General features: G+C 37.7%; 1 protein-coding gene across 1 annotated transcript in view; it reads right to left on the bottom strand.

Moving 5' to 3' along the window:
* Positions 1–47: 47 nt before the first annotated feature.
* The window catches only part of FGF2 (fibroblast growth factor 2), a 51,949-nt gene continuing 36,809 nt past the window's right edge, over positions 48–15,187 (bottom strand). Inside the window, exons 2-3 of the mRNA XM_069493386.1 lie at positions 13,589–13,692; positions 48–233 (exon numbers count right to left, since the gene is read on the bottom strand). Of these exons, the coding sequence (XP_069349487.1) occupies positions 48–233; positions 13,589–13,692 (290 nt within the window). The remainder of the gene's footprint in view (positions 234–13,588; positions 13,693–15,187) is intronic.

Raw genomic sequence — 15,187 nt, 5'->3', positions numbered from 1 at the left:
TATACTACTTCTTTCACGCAAAATTAGATTAGATGCTACCATTAAAATCAGCTCTTAGCAGACATTGGAAGAAAAAGTATAGCTTTCTGCCCAGGTCCTGTTTTGGATCCAAGTTTATACTGCCCAGTTCGTTTCAGTGCCACATACCAACTGGAGTATTTCCTTGACCGGTAAGTATTGTAGTTATTAGATTCCAGTCGTTCAAAAAAGAAACACTCGTCTGTAACACATTTCTGAAAAATAAAGGAAGAATTAGTTGTCATTATACTTTTCATATTAAATATTTACGATAGTACAAGGCCTATTCTGCTCAACCAGCAGCAGTGGTCTTGGGTTCAGCAGGACAAACTAACAAGACTCAACAGGCCAAAATGTGACGCAAACTAGCTCTGCAGAAGGATGCAGGCCAGGAACACCGCATGTTACCAGGACAGCATCGAGCATGCCTCTTCAGTAGGAGTCCAGGGACCATTCTCCAGCCCCTACGACAGACAGGTCACGTGATAAGCAGCAAGACCACACAAATGGTAGAGGAACCACACTGGTTCAGACTGGAAACATCCCATGAACATGTATCCAGGGGTCCCCTACAAGCAGAGACACACCCAGTAATAAAAAGTACACTATACTTAGGGAAGCCCAAAGCTATGGCTTCCAGTGGGTATTTATGATCCATCCACACTCCGCCCAGTCTCAGGACAGGTCACCAATCAGGGGTCATTTTTACTTTTATCAGGTTTTCAGTGAAGCAGTGCTAGAAAGGTAACCTAGTGTAATCTTCCGATAAAGAAGAAGGAGGTTTGTTAATACTTTGCTGACAGAAACAGAATTAATTCCCTAAAGTATAACATTTTTCTTTAGTAGCTAAAGTTGTTTTAAGGCATAAAAAGAATGGTTTATTGCATAGAAAATAATTAATGATATATGATGCCAAAAATTATATTGGAACATTATACTACATATGATTAGCAATCTCCAAACACTAATAGACAATGAGGAATAAGTAATACAGAACATATTGATTTCTGGCAATCTTTTTCTTGAGGGAGGGGAAAGGACTCTGCCTTTTGATTTCAATTCAACTATTTACCATGAAAAAATAGCTGACTTTGAAATAGCTGGACCTGGACATAACACTCTAAGTAACAGAGACTAATAGGCTGCCACATTATTTAAATGGTCAAGGCCGGGCGCGGTGGCTCACGCCTGTAATCCTAGCACTCTGGGAGGCCGAGGCAGGTGGATCATCTGAGCTCAGGAGTTCGAGACCAGCCTGAGCAAGAGAGCAAGATCCCATCTCTACTAAAAAAATAGAAAGAAATTAGCTGGACAACTCAAAATATATAGAAAAAATTAGCCGGGCATGGTGGCACATGCCTGTAGTCCTGGCTACTCGGGAGGCTGAGGCAGGAGGATCGCTTGAGCTCAGGAGTTTGAGGTTGCTGTGAGCTAGGCTGATGCCACGGCACTCTAGCCTGGGCAACAGAACGAGACACTGTCTCAAAAAAAAAAAAAAAAAATCAAAACACAACTTCACAGGGTAGCACTTATGATACTTACTGACCACTAGCGTGGGGAGGGAGGAGATCAAGAGTTACTCACTTTAAAAGAAAAAATGTCATTTATTTTTTATATTACAATTATATTATCAATTGAATGAAAAACTTATATAGAAAACCATATAAATTTTTACACATGTGTATCTACACATGTAAATATAAGATGTATACATAGATATACTGCATAAATATATGGTTTTGTATTAATGAGTATGCCAGATTCCAGCTTATTTTTATATTACTCATATCCAGGAAACTTCAGGTTTGGGAAAACACACAGCGAAAAGACTTGAACCTTTCCCCAGATTTTTTGGTTCCAAGATAAGGCAAACAATCGCACAAACTATGACAAAAATTAAAAGTAAAGGACTGGCAATGACAGAAAAGTAAATAACGTGTCTCAGCCATCTAAAATAAGGGTATGATATTAGATCGTATAATCTGCTTCTAGAGATAAGAATTTTACTGGATATTTGCTTGGTTTTAATATTGTGACTGCTGTTCATTGAATTTTTAAAAATTGAAATACAAACTTAACTAATTTGCCACTATATAATACATTACCAATAAAGACACGTCTTTCTGATGCAAACAAATCATATGTGGCCTTACAGAGAACCAAACATTGTACAGGACCAGCTATATGATACACAGGACTGTCTTGTGCTGTTCATAAAGATTCAAGTATGATAAGAGTAATACAAATATTCCAAGAATAATGTAGACATTTCAAATCCAATACTTTCATTCTACCTTGGGTGAAATTTAGTACCCTTCTTATGTGAACTGAAGTTAATCTGTGTTAACTTTATTTTCATTGCAACTGATTTTAAAAAAAAACCTCTCTTTTTCTTATTCCAGGTTTAAAACCAGGAATAGAAATGGAGGGGAAGAGTGAAAGGACAAGTCACAGTCATCATGACGGTAACGTGAAAGGTCATCATCGACCTTCACAGGCTGATTTCCAGAGGTAAACTTAAGACCATTCCATCGTACGTTCATTTTCGGTGCGCTGTCAGCTTCCGGATGCCCCAGCTTTCTAGACGGCACTCCCTACAATGCCTGGCCTCCTGGGATACTTACCAAGCCAATAATGTTTGCCTTTTCAGCCAGTTCTTAATATTTCAGAGAAAAAAAACAGTATCAGGGACTAAGTGGATACATCATGGAACCCACAAACTCTTTTCTTTATTTTTTACAGAGGTTACTAGTAACTTTGGAAAAACAGTGGAGGGAAGGAAAACTTGCATCTGTGCTGAATGTTCAGCCATGTAAATTTACGAAACAACCGTTCTGCACTTGACGACAAACTGCATTATTTTTTTAAATCAGTAGTCGAGCCAGAATTTAGTTCTTACGAAAAGCAGATGTTTAACAGCCCAATATAAATACAATTTTTAAGTCTGTCCATTCTAAGTTTACAAATCATCTTCGGTGACTGTGATCTCAGTGTTCCTATTAAAAATTGGTACAATATAATTTTTATTAAACATTATAAACATATTTACAGAGCTCTTTTCCTATTCTCAATGTTTGTTCACCATTTCAAACTTAAGAGAAAAAGGTCTTCAGAAGAACATCACAGAGGAAGTGGCTAAGTGACTTCTAAGGGCTTGAAACAACTTGTACCTTGCTTTCAAGGCCTTATTTTATACAGGCTAACAGCTGAGAAGTTCATGGTTATTGTTGGCTTTCATGCATATCATTTCATTTAAAAATCACAACAATCTTTTCATATAATTATACTCATCAACAAATGAAGAATTCAAAGCTCAGTGCTTTTAGTGACTTAGATTGTGGACATCTTTTGTCCATGTATCTACCTGACACCTTTTCATCAAATTAAGTTTTCCTTTATTTTGTTGATTTTTTTTTTTTTAAGATTTAAGAATAATCTGAGGGTACAGGAAGCACACAGTTCAAACAATGCATTTATTCATTCAATGTATACATATTTTTTTTTTCTAAGAACCTGGGACATATCAGTGAACAAAACTAAACGAAGACCCCTGCCTTTGTGCCACTCAAATTCTAGCTGGGGAGACACAAAATAAGAAATAAGCATGACTGAACAAATAATATTCTATGAGAAATATGAGGGGAAAAAAGTAAAGCTGAGCAGGATAAGAGGGACTGGGAGTGGTGGGGGCAGAGGTCAGGCTGCAATATTAAGCACGGTTACAGCAGGATCCACTGAGACAGTGATTTTTGAGTAAACACTTGAAGACGGTGAAGGAGTTAACCACCCAGATGTCAGAGAACATTCCAATCAGAACAGCTGGTGCACAAGCCCCGTGAATGTTTGAAGACAAAGTGGTTGAAGTAGAGGGCCTGAGAGGAAGAGCAGTAGGAAATGAGGTGAGGGAGGGAGGTAATGGGATGGGACAGGAGGGCAGAACCCATAGAATTTTGAAGGCTAGTGTAAATATTTTGGCTCCTACTCCAAGAAAATGGAGAGCCACTGTAGGCTTTTGAGCAGAAAAACAGCATGATCTGACATACTTTTCCAGGATTACTCTTGCTGCCAAGACTACAGGGGGCCAAAAGTAGACAAGAGAGAGCAGTTAGAGGCGTACTGAGTAATACAGGCAGAGAGAATAGAGACTCAGATCACAGAGGTAACAGTAGACAAGAAGCTGTCTTATATTTTGATGAGAGAGTCAACAAGGTTTCCTAACAGACTGGATGTACAGTGTGACAGAAACAGGAATCAAGGACAGCACTAAAGTTTATGTTCTAGAATGATGGACTTGCCATCAACTGAGATGGGGAAAACTATGAGTGGGAAAACCTTTATAGGAAAAGGTTAGTAATTTAGTTTTGCACATGTTGAGTTTGAGATGAATAGTAGACATCCAAATGGCAATAATAAGTATTAACTGAGCACCTACTATGCAACAAACACATCACATAATTTTCTTTCCCTCTTGCTAATGCCAATAACTATAAAATTGGAAATTGAAAAGTATTCATTTATCTGGAGTACTAGAAAGTGTGTTATGTAAAATAATTTCAATAAAACATTATTCTCAATTCTAAAAGGTATGAACCCTAAGAAAATGAATATACATATATATATATATATATATATATACACACACACACACGTATGGCAGTCATATAAACCTGTTATATGTTAGTGATGGGGCAACATGTCAAAGTTTCCCTGGAGGCTGTCCACATAAGCCAGCTTAGGGGGTCGTATAAGCGGGTCCAATAACCATTTGTTGATAGTGATGATGATGCTAATGATTTTAAAGATGGTGCTGGAAGTTTGACCCTTCGTGGGGGTATCTGAATACAGAAGAAACTAATGTAGTATGAAAGAGTGTAATCAACACTTTAAATAACTTGACTTGCTTTTTGTCTAGATATTTTAATTTACTTTGACATTTAAAAAAAATAAATTTATGTGAGATATTGATACAAAATGAGAAGCTGATCCTAGGAAATGGTGGGAGCCAGGTTTCTCACTGTTGGGTTGGGAGGTTACAGACAAGCCAAGGAGGGGAGGCTAAAATATTCACATGGTACTGATAGAGTAGGGTTGGAGACATCAGTGTGAACTAACTCGTTTAGTTTAATATAAACACAGATGGCTAAATATAGAAATAACCAAAGATATGTGTATACACCCAGGTTAGTATATGCATATATTTCTTGTTCTGTCAGCTGAGAGGGCTTAAAAGCAAAGACCTCCGTAGCAACAAGCACACCCAGCATCCAGATCATGGTTTCTAATACCATTCTCCAATAAAAGGAACAAAGGCTCCCTGGAGAAATGGCTCATTCTAGGCTGGCACAGGGAATATACAAGATGGTCTTCAAGCATCTTGTAGGCCAAAAAATAATGAAGTGCTCAAAACAGACATATAGATTGGGGTATGTCAACGAGCACAGGAGCCAAGCTGAAAGAGCTCCCAATGGCCAAAGCTGGAACTATTTGAGCAACAAAATCAATAATGTAATATTGGATTATAACTCAAACTATAAATAATATCTGTGAGCATATACATATATGAATGATTGAATAAATAAATAAATGGAGCAGAATGGACACATTTCCCATGCAAAAGAAGTCCAAATAATTTATGTAGACACTACCCCTTCAAGGAGGTGGAGCATAACCATACCCCCCATCCCTTAAGTGTGGACTGTGCATAGTGACTTCCTTCCAAAGAGTACAGTATGGAAGGGGGGGGCGGAGAGTAACTTGACAGTGAAGACAAATACTCTCCCAGCCAGGTGAGCAAGGTTAACATCATGAGTGATAAATCACGAAGACAGCATATACCTTTATATGATGTCATGAAAATAGTACCTCGCTTCTGTGATCCTCCTCCCAAACACTCATAATCCCTGTCTAACCATGAGGAAAACATCAGACAAACCCAAACTGAAGGACGTTCTAAAAATACCTGCCCAATACTCCTAAAACTGTCAAAGCAATAAAAAATAAGGAAAGTCTAAGAGACTGTCACAGTCTAGAGGAGACTAAAACATGATGACTAAATATGGGATCCTGGATGAGAAAAAGGACATTAGGTAAAAACTAAGAAAATATGAATAAAGTATGAACTTTAGCTGGTAGTAACATATCAATATTGGTTAATTAGTTGTGACAAGTGTACCATACTAACACAGGACGTTGATAATAGGAGAAACTGAGTATGGAGTATATAGACACTATTATTTGTACAACTTTTCTGCAAACCTAGAACTATTCTAAAAATAAAATTTATTTTTCTTTTTAAAAATGACCCTACAGTGGCTCTCCATTTTCTTAGACTAGGAGCCAAAATATTTATAATAGCCTTCAAAAATTCTATGGGATCTGCCCTCCTGTCCTATCCCATCACCTCTCTGACCCTAGTCCTACAAGTACCATCACAAAAAAGAGTTTCTCGAGTAACTGGATATAGTAACTCTAGCTATAATACGAAAAATAAAAGCACCTCATTCATTTTTGTGCCCTGCTATGCCCAAATACAGATAATTTGTTTATACACACATATCACTTTATTTCATCAAACTGTAAATACCATGTAGGCAAAGATTTTCATCTATTATGTCAAATGCTGTATCAGTGCCTGGCACATACTAAGTGATCAATAAATATTTGCTAACTCAATGAACAAATGAAACTACTTTAGATAATGAACCGTAAAAATACAATTCAGTGACACTGAAAAATCTAAATAAGAACTAAACAAGTAGGACCAGGGAAAATCCACCACTAGAGGAATTGAAATATAGAATATGGTTTAAATGGACCACGTGGTCCCTGAGGCAACTAGACCAGATGGTCCTTTCCCAGAGTTTGACTAGCCTAACTCTTGACATCTGTAAGGACCTCTTGTGGGCCAAGAAATCTGGGCTCTACTCTTGCCTTGATCCCTAACTAACTTGTATCTTTGGATCAAGCCGTTTAACTTCTCTGGGCATCACTTCCCTCATCTGTAAAATAAGAAGATTGGATTAGATGATCTTTAGAATCCCTCCCAATCACTAATAGCCTCTGCACACAATACTAAAAGAAATAATAACTATTTTAATAGAATAAATTCTCTTCCCGCTCCCCACATCCCCCCCCAGCCCTTGCCCCCACCCCCACTTTCCCTCCTTATGCATTGGCCTGACAATTCTAGTCCACTCCTAATTTTAGATTTGAACCTTATGACCATTTCCTCATGCTCTGTTTACTGGGTTGTTTATTCTTTTACAGTACTTTGAATTTGCAGTTTTGGCTTACAAGGGACTTTGCTCAATAGGAATCTGAAAATGCTTTTGCTTACACCACACTTCTGAGAATTAAAAACAGACATGATGTAAGTATCAATGTTGGCGATTTCAGAACAAAATGAAACGCACAAATTGTGCAAAGTTAAAAGTAAATTTGATCTTAATCTTATAATTATTGATAGGTTGTATAAAAATTTAAAGAATGTGTTCTAAAAGAAGCAATAATTCTTATTAGGCATTAACATTTGCATTTAATCTAGTATTTTATCTCTTAAAAATGGTCTACATTCCTCTTCAATTATTGTATTTTTCTGACAAATTTAATCAGTATAGATTGTCAATCTGACTAAGCCTTCAAAAATCTATTTTCCCCACTTTACTATACTGTAGATTTCATTTCATTGTTAAGTCCCCTCAACTAAGAAAGTTATTCTATAGGCAAAATGTATTTTACTTTTACAGCAATTAAATGAATATCCTCAGAGAATATAAATAATTTTTCCATATTTCACCATTGTGGATCAACACAAGTTATATTCTATAACTTATTGAGATATTTTTTTCAGAGTATCATGATCTATACTCTAGCATTATATAGAAAACAATGTGCAACTTTCTAGCAGATGAAGAACAGTCAAGTTTTTCGTACTAGTGCCAACATTGTGGTTGTTTGGTGATTTAAACTCAAAACTACAATTAACTTCACTATATGCAATTTTCTAAAAAAATCTACAATTTGTGAACACTTAAATCATAAATCCTAATATTTGTTCTGGACTTCTGTTGCTCATAGCAACAAAATTTATCCTGCTATGGAATTGAGTAAGAAGTCTACTGTGCTTTAAAGAACTACTCAACTGCAGCCTCCAAATATAGGCTTTGGCAGTCAAATTATAATCTACTCTTTGAACTTTCATATTTCATAACTTCAAAAGAAAAGACCCTTCAGAAATGTTTTCAAACAGTTAGAAATCAGTAACCTGAATGCATTTATATCATTAATATGGGAAGACGTTGGGGTAAAAATGGTAAACAAACCAGTCTTTTTTCTTATTCTAACTGGTAATAATCAATCTAACATAACTCTTAGAAACTAAATGTTTTATGTATCCAAAGTAATCTTCTTCCTGGGAGAAAACTAGAATGTTTTAGAAATTATTGCAGGAATCACACACAGGTAAAATGCAGAAGAAGCCCAAAATGTGCCATAACACAGCAATCTGAAAATGGGCCCGGTAGAGGAGTGGGAAGGATTATGCCTTTGGCAAGTACAAGTTCATAAATCCCAGTTTCTCCAGGTTATGAGGCACATCTACATCCCCAAGTGACGGCCACTGATCGGAACACTGGACTTACATGAACAGTTGCTGTTGTTGACAGCTCATTGTCTATGGATCTGACTCAGAGAGAGAATGTGCCACTTACTGAATCGCTGGCATCATCTCTTTGGTTTTGAGGTGGTGACACTTAACTTTTTCATCTGGAAGTTGACCCAACCCACCCAGACCAATTTGAAAGAGATAGGCTTGCTGCTGAAAAGGAATGGCAGCAAGCTGCACAAATTAGATGGTAAGACTAGAGATTAATTCGTTAACTTGGCAGGAATAGGTCATATGATGGGAGCTGGAACATATATAAATAGTAACAACAACTGGATCTTGGCTAGTACCACTCCTCAAAGTGGACTAATAAATCCTGAATTTTCTATTTATGTTTAACAGCCATGGCTTTGTCCCTACAGAGCGTTTGATAAATTTCTAAGCATTGCTAAATTAATTCTTACTGAGTCAACTTGGTGGAAATCTATTGCATCAAGAAGAGTTAATACACATCCAAGGAGACAGAAACACATTTAAGGCTAAATAAAATGCTATGACCTTAATCCTGTGGAAGTTGCTACTTAGCTAAGGAAGAAACTAGAAAATGCTATTTATTTTAGAGCAGCTTATGCTTTTGCTGATACATAATCAATAGTTTAGGAAGCTTAATGCCTGGTCCCTGAATGCTGTAAGAATGAGATGACAGTTCAGTTTTCAAGACTATAATTTGTCTACTTTTTTAGTTTCAGAAGTACACTTTAAGGTGGAACACTTTTTGTTTTCATCACTTTTTTTCTATTTTTTTTAAATTTCAGATATGATGGGGGGTACAAATGTTTTGGTCATATGGATTACTTTTGTACTGCTTGAGTCAGAGTTATAAGTGTGTCCATCACCCAGATAGTGTACATTGTACCCATTAGGTATGACTTCACCCACCTCCTTTTCCTCCCCTCCCACCTGCATGATTTCCATTGAGTTTTACTTCCCTCTGTGCATGAGTGCTAATCGGTTAGTTCCCGTTTAATAATGAGTACATGTGGTACTTGTTTTTCCATTCTTGTGATACTACACATAGGAGAATGGTCTCTAGTTCCATCCAGATTGTTGCAAAAGACTGTTTTTTATGGCTGAATAGTAGTACTCGATGGTGTACATATACATTTTATTAATCCACTCACGTATTGACGGGCAGTTGGATTGATGCCACATCTTTGCGATTGTGAATTGTGCTGCAATAAACATTCTAGTGCAAGTGTCTTTTTGAAACAATGACTTTTTTTCCTTTGGGTAAATACCCAATAGTGGGACTGCTGGATCAAATGATAGGTCTACTTTTAGTTCTTTGAGGAATCTCCATACTGGTTTCCATCGAGGTTGCACTAATTTGCAGTCCCACAGCTCCTTCTCTCTGCATCTACACCAGCATCAATCGTTTTGGGACTTTTTGATAAAAGGCATTCTCACTGGGGTTAGGTGATATCTCATTCTGGTTTTGATTTGCATTTCTCTGATGATTAGTGATGCTGAGTGTTTTTTCATATGTTTATTGGCTATTAGTCTATCTTCTTTTGAAAAGCTTCTGTTCATGTCTTTTGCCCACTTTTTAATGGGGTTGTTTGTTTTCATGACTTTTAACAACTATGGGGATCCTTATCATTATAGATGTATCAAGATTTCAGCCTATGCTCTTGAGATGAACAGCACCTCCAGTGATTATCTAACAGGGTCACCATGATTACTAGGTTACTGGAACTTCTAATCTTAACAAGTATAAGACCAGGGTAATAACTAATCTCAAGGCACTCACTGAGCCAGATTAAGATAGACAAATAAAAGGCTGGTGCTTTAAAACCATTTGATTAGTGTTGTCCATAGTTAGTTATGACGGAAGCAAATGTGTGCATCTCCTTTCTTTTCTCTACCACCCTCATTGTCTGACAGTAGCCAAACTAACACTACTACAGAAGCCATAGTAATTTGTATAGTGATTTCATCCTAAGGTGAAAAGGGCAGGGGCATTGGAAACACTTCTTCCTCTCTCTCCTACAAGATCAAAGTCATCCAAAATTACTTATTGATTCACTGTTCTGGGAAATATTTAAAATGCTACTTTGGTAGATTACCAAAGTATTATATCACCTCTTGCGTTGACAAGAGTCTGGTAGAAAAAAAAGACAAGGACAGAGTGGAAGAAGCAAAAGTTACAAGTTGTCAATCTTTTAGAGCTATATTTTTTACCTAGGAAACCTCATCCAATCCCCTGATTTAAGTACCACCTATATGCTGATGATACCCACATCTATATATCAACACAGATCTTTTCTCTAAGCTCCAGATTTATAAACAACTACTTAGTGAACATCTTCACCTGAATTTCCCATAGGCAACTCAAACTAAATAGGTCTAACTTTGAACTTACTACCTTTTCCCAAATCTTTCTCTTTTCCTCCTTCCCATTTCTCATCTACCTTCTCATCCAAACCAGAAACCTAAAAGCCATTTTTGACTTTTCTCTCTACTTCACTCCTAAATCAAATCAATCACAAGTGCTAGCACTGGACTCCGTCCTCTTTGTCCTGCTGTTATTGCCAGGTCTGATCACCATTTGCCTGGACTATTACAGGGGCCCTCTAACTGGTCTCTCTCCACCAGTGTTGGCCCCCTCAAATGCATTCTTTACACTGCTGCCACAGTGATCTTTCCCAAATTCAAATCTGATCAGGTGTCCTCTTAAAACTCTTTTTTCTTTTTTTTTTTTTTTTTTGAGACAGAGTCTCACTCTGTTGCCCAGGCTAGAGTGAGTGCCGTGGCGTCAGCCTAGCTCACAGCAACCTCAAACTCCTGAGCTCAAGGGATCCTCCTGTCTCAGCCTCCCGAGTAGCTGGGACTACAGGCATGCGCCACCATGCCCGGCTAATTTTTTCTATATATATTTTTAGCTGTCCATATAATTTCTTTCTATTTTTTTTTTAGTAGAGATGGGGTCTCGCTCTTGCTCAGGCTGGTCTCGAACTCCTGAGCTCAAACGATCCGCCCACCTCGGCCTCCCAGAGTGCTAGGATTACAGGCGTTAGCCACCACGCCCGGCCTTAAAACTCTTTATGGCTCTCCACTGCGCACAGTCAGCGTGGTGTGTAAGGCCCTTCCACAGGCAGTCTATCTGCCTCTGCGGCCTTCTCTCTCTTCCTTTCCACTTTTCTTTTCCTTTGCACTTTACACTCCAGTGTTAGTGAATTACTTGTAATTCTAGAGATACCCCACATTGCTTTTTGCATCCACGCCTTTGCATATCGTATGTCCCAGAGTTATCCATACCTTCTCTACTCCTTCTGCTCCCGGACTGCCTGCTGAACTCCTTCCTCTACATCACCTAAAATTCTACTTATAGGTCATCTCCCCCAATTCTAGACAAATTTTATCACTTCCTTTCATATATTACTTCCTACATCATAATATTTATTATCCTTTCCTCTACTACCATGCATGTATGCAAAATACAGAAGCAAAACATCAAAAGCCTTACACATTATTATAAATACTTATTTACGTTTCTACTACCCCTGGATTGTGGCTCATTAAGGGTAGACCATGTGATATTCAGTTTTATAAGTCTGGTGCCGAGCACAGCATCTGGCACACTGTACATCAGTAAGTATTGGCTATTCTTGAAGAGGACTCTAAAATTAGTCCAATTAACCCTCCCAAAATTAAGAGCCACTACACCCAAATTTGTTATTAATATTTATCCTGCAAAAATCATATAAATTGATAATACCAACATAAGTATATCTTTGTCAGATAATCAATCTGAAATTGGGATGGTTGAAATATCTTTTTCTGTAAGTCATGATCTTTAAAAATTCATAGGTCTTCATTCAGAAAAGAATTTCAAAAACTATTCATACAGCTCAAAACACCACAATTGCTTGATACTATTAGACTGCTTCTGTGGGGGGAGTTATAGAGAGGTTATAACTGGCCATTGGTATTGGTATATACACAACACACAACACAGACACACACTTCTACATACATATCCTATCTACTCCCCCAAGCAAAAAGGAATAAGATCTGTGTCTTCTGCAGTTTTTTCCTTTTTTGAGACAGGGTCTTGCTCTGTCACCTAGGCTAGAGTGCAGTGGCATCATCACAGCTCACTGCAACCTTAAACTCCTGGCCTCAAATGATCTTCCTGCCTCAGCCTCCCAAAGTGCTAGGATTACAGGTGTGAGCCACCACACTTGGTCCTACTTCCTTAGTTTCCTGCACCATTCCCCACATACTGTGTATGCTCAACAGATACGCAATCCTATTTCTGATAATAATGGTGAAGCTGACAGGGAGCCTGCACTAGTGGAAAGAGTACTAGCCAGGAGCTAGGCCCCCTGACCAGCTGTGATAAAACAAAAAAGAAAAGTCCCTGCCCTGATTTATACATAAATGAGAACAGCATGAGTAGGCAGTAACAATATTGAGGATCTGTTATGTGTCAGAAACTGATGTAAGCACTTGATATATAGTATTTAATTAAATTGTCACAAAACCCCAGTGATACTGGATCATTATTGTTTCTATTTTACAGGTGAGGGAACTAACTCAGAATAATTTACCCAAGAATACACAGCTAGTAAGCAGCAGAGTCAGTATGTATACCCAAGTGTAAAGCCCACATTCTCAACTAGTATTCTATACTGCAAAAGTTTTATATATTACATTCTACAGAATAAATTTGAAAACAGATAATCAAAATTTTATGTCTATTCCCACTGATCTTCATGTTTGATTGCACCGTATAAGGAAAAAAAATTGAATTACAGTTTAATAGCTTTGCAGAACAAAAGCAGTGATTTAGAGCTCATCAAGACTGCCCAAGTCCAATCCAGTATCTACTTCATATGAGCTGTGTTTTTAAAAAAACTGCAAAAAAAAAAAAAAATACCTGCAAAAACAGAAAGCATTACTTACAGAAGCCAGTAATCTTCCATCTTCCTTCATAGCAAGGTAACGGTTCGCACACACTCCTTTGATGGACACAACCCCTCTCTCTTCTGCTTGAAGTTGTAGTTTGACTGTAAGTAATGGGAAAAATTACCTTTGTAATACCACAGACAAAAGAGCAAGCTCCACAACAATTACGCAATATAAAGATGAAAGACACCTGAGCAACAACTAATGCACTTGAAAACTGGCGAGGTTGGGGGGCCAGGGAATATGGGGCGGACGTCAGCTAAACTGCATTAATGTTTCAGACAGAGTCCTCGAGATACTCTGCTGGTTCTACACAATGTGAAATCTCAGCCAGTACTCAAGGATACTGGAATACTAGACAGTTCAGTCCGTTGAAATTAAATCTGGCTACACTCAAGTGAGCTTTTTTGTTGTCACTGTTCCACGTTGGACTGGCTTTACAGTGAGGAAGATATAATAAAATAATTATACTTGAGATCTACAAGACTCTTAATAAGCAAAGCCATTGGATCCTATGGCACAGCAAAGGCGTAAGCTAAAGACACATTTCATTTGCTGGGGTTAGGGGAGGGTCTTCTTATAGGAGTAGTTTTAACCATTAAATACTTTAAGATAGGAAATGAAAGGAATTATATTACATTTCCACATGAAAAGTACAGACTAAAATTTTCTACACTTTTCAGGAAGTGAAACAAAATAACAGGCAAGCTAGGAAAAATTTGTTCTGAAAAATAGAGGACGACTGATCAACAATTCTGCAAGATAAAAATGATCTATTCCTTTCTATGCCTAACTAGAAGAGCTGTCATCTTTAGCCTGGTTTCTGGAAATAATAAAATACTACTTTATATTTTTATACTTAGATAAATGTTTTTAAAGTCCTGGTTTTCACATTATACAAAAACTCTTAATGCTGAAATTAGTATCAAAATCAGCTTTTTTTAGTATACACCTGAAAATTTTCTGCCATAGCCATCAAAAAAGCAGGGAAAAAAAAAGCAAGATATTTTCTCCGTGGTAAAAATATGAAGCTTCCAACCTGCAAAGTGATTAATAAATGACTGTAAAATAGAACATTTTTTGTAGTATAAAAACATTCTTTTGTTGTATACTAAGCACCTATTAATATGAAAGGAAGCTCTCATACTAGGAGCAGTTTTGGGGTTTTTTAGTTTTTGTTTTTATTCTTTGTTTGTTTGTTTGATTTTGAGACGGGGTCTTGCTCTGTCACTGGAGCTAGAGTGCAGTGGGGTCATCATAGCTCACAGCAACCTCAGACTCCTGGGCTCAAGTGATCCCCCTGCCTCAGCCTCCCAAGTAGCTGAGACTACAGGCACGTGCTGCCACACCTAGCTAATTTTTCTATTTTTTTGTAGAGATGGGGTTTCACTCTTGCTTAGGCTGGTCTCGAACTCCTGGCCTCAAGCAATCGTCTCACCTCAGCCTCCCAAAGTGCTGGGATTACAGACATGAGCGAATATGCATAGACTCAGATCAGTTTTATAGCACGTATCTGTCCCTCCCACTGACTGTGAGCTGCTGGACGGCAGAGAACTGTACCTTATCCATCTCTGTACCCCTAGCTGTAGCACAGAA

Source organism: Eulemur rufifrons, chromosome 18 (assembly GCF_041146395.1).
Source record: "Eulemur rufifrons isolate Redbay chromosome 18, OSU_ERuf_1, whole genome shotgun sequence".
NCBI classification, from domain to species: Eukaryota; Metazoa; Chordata; class Mammalia; order Primates; family Lemuridae; genus Eulemur; species Eulemur rufifrons.
This window is presented reverse-complemented; position numbering and strand designations above follow the sequence as displayed.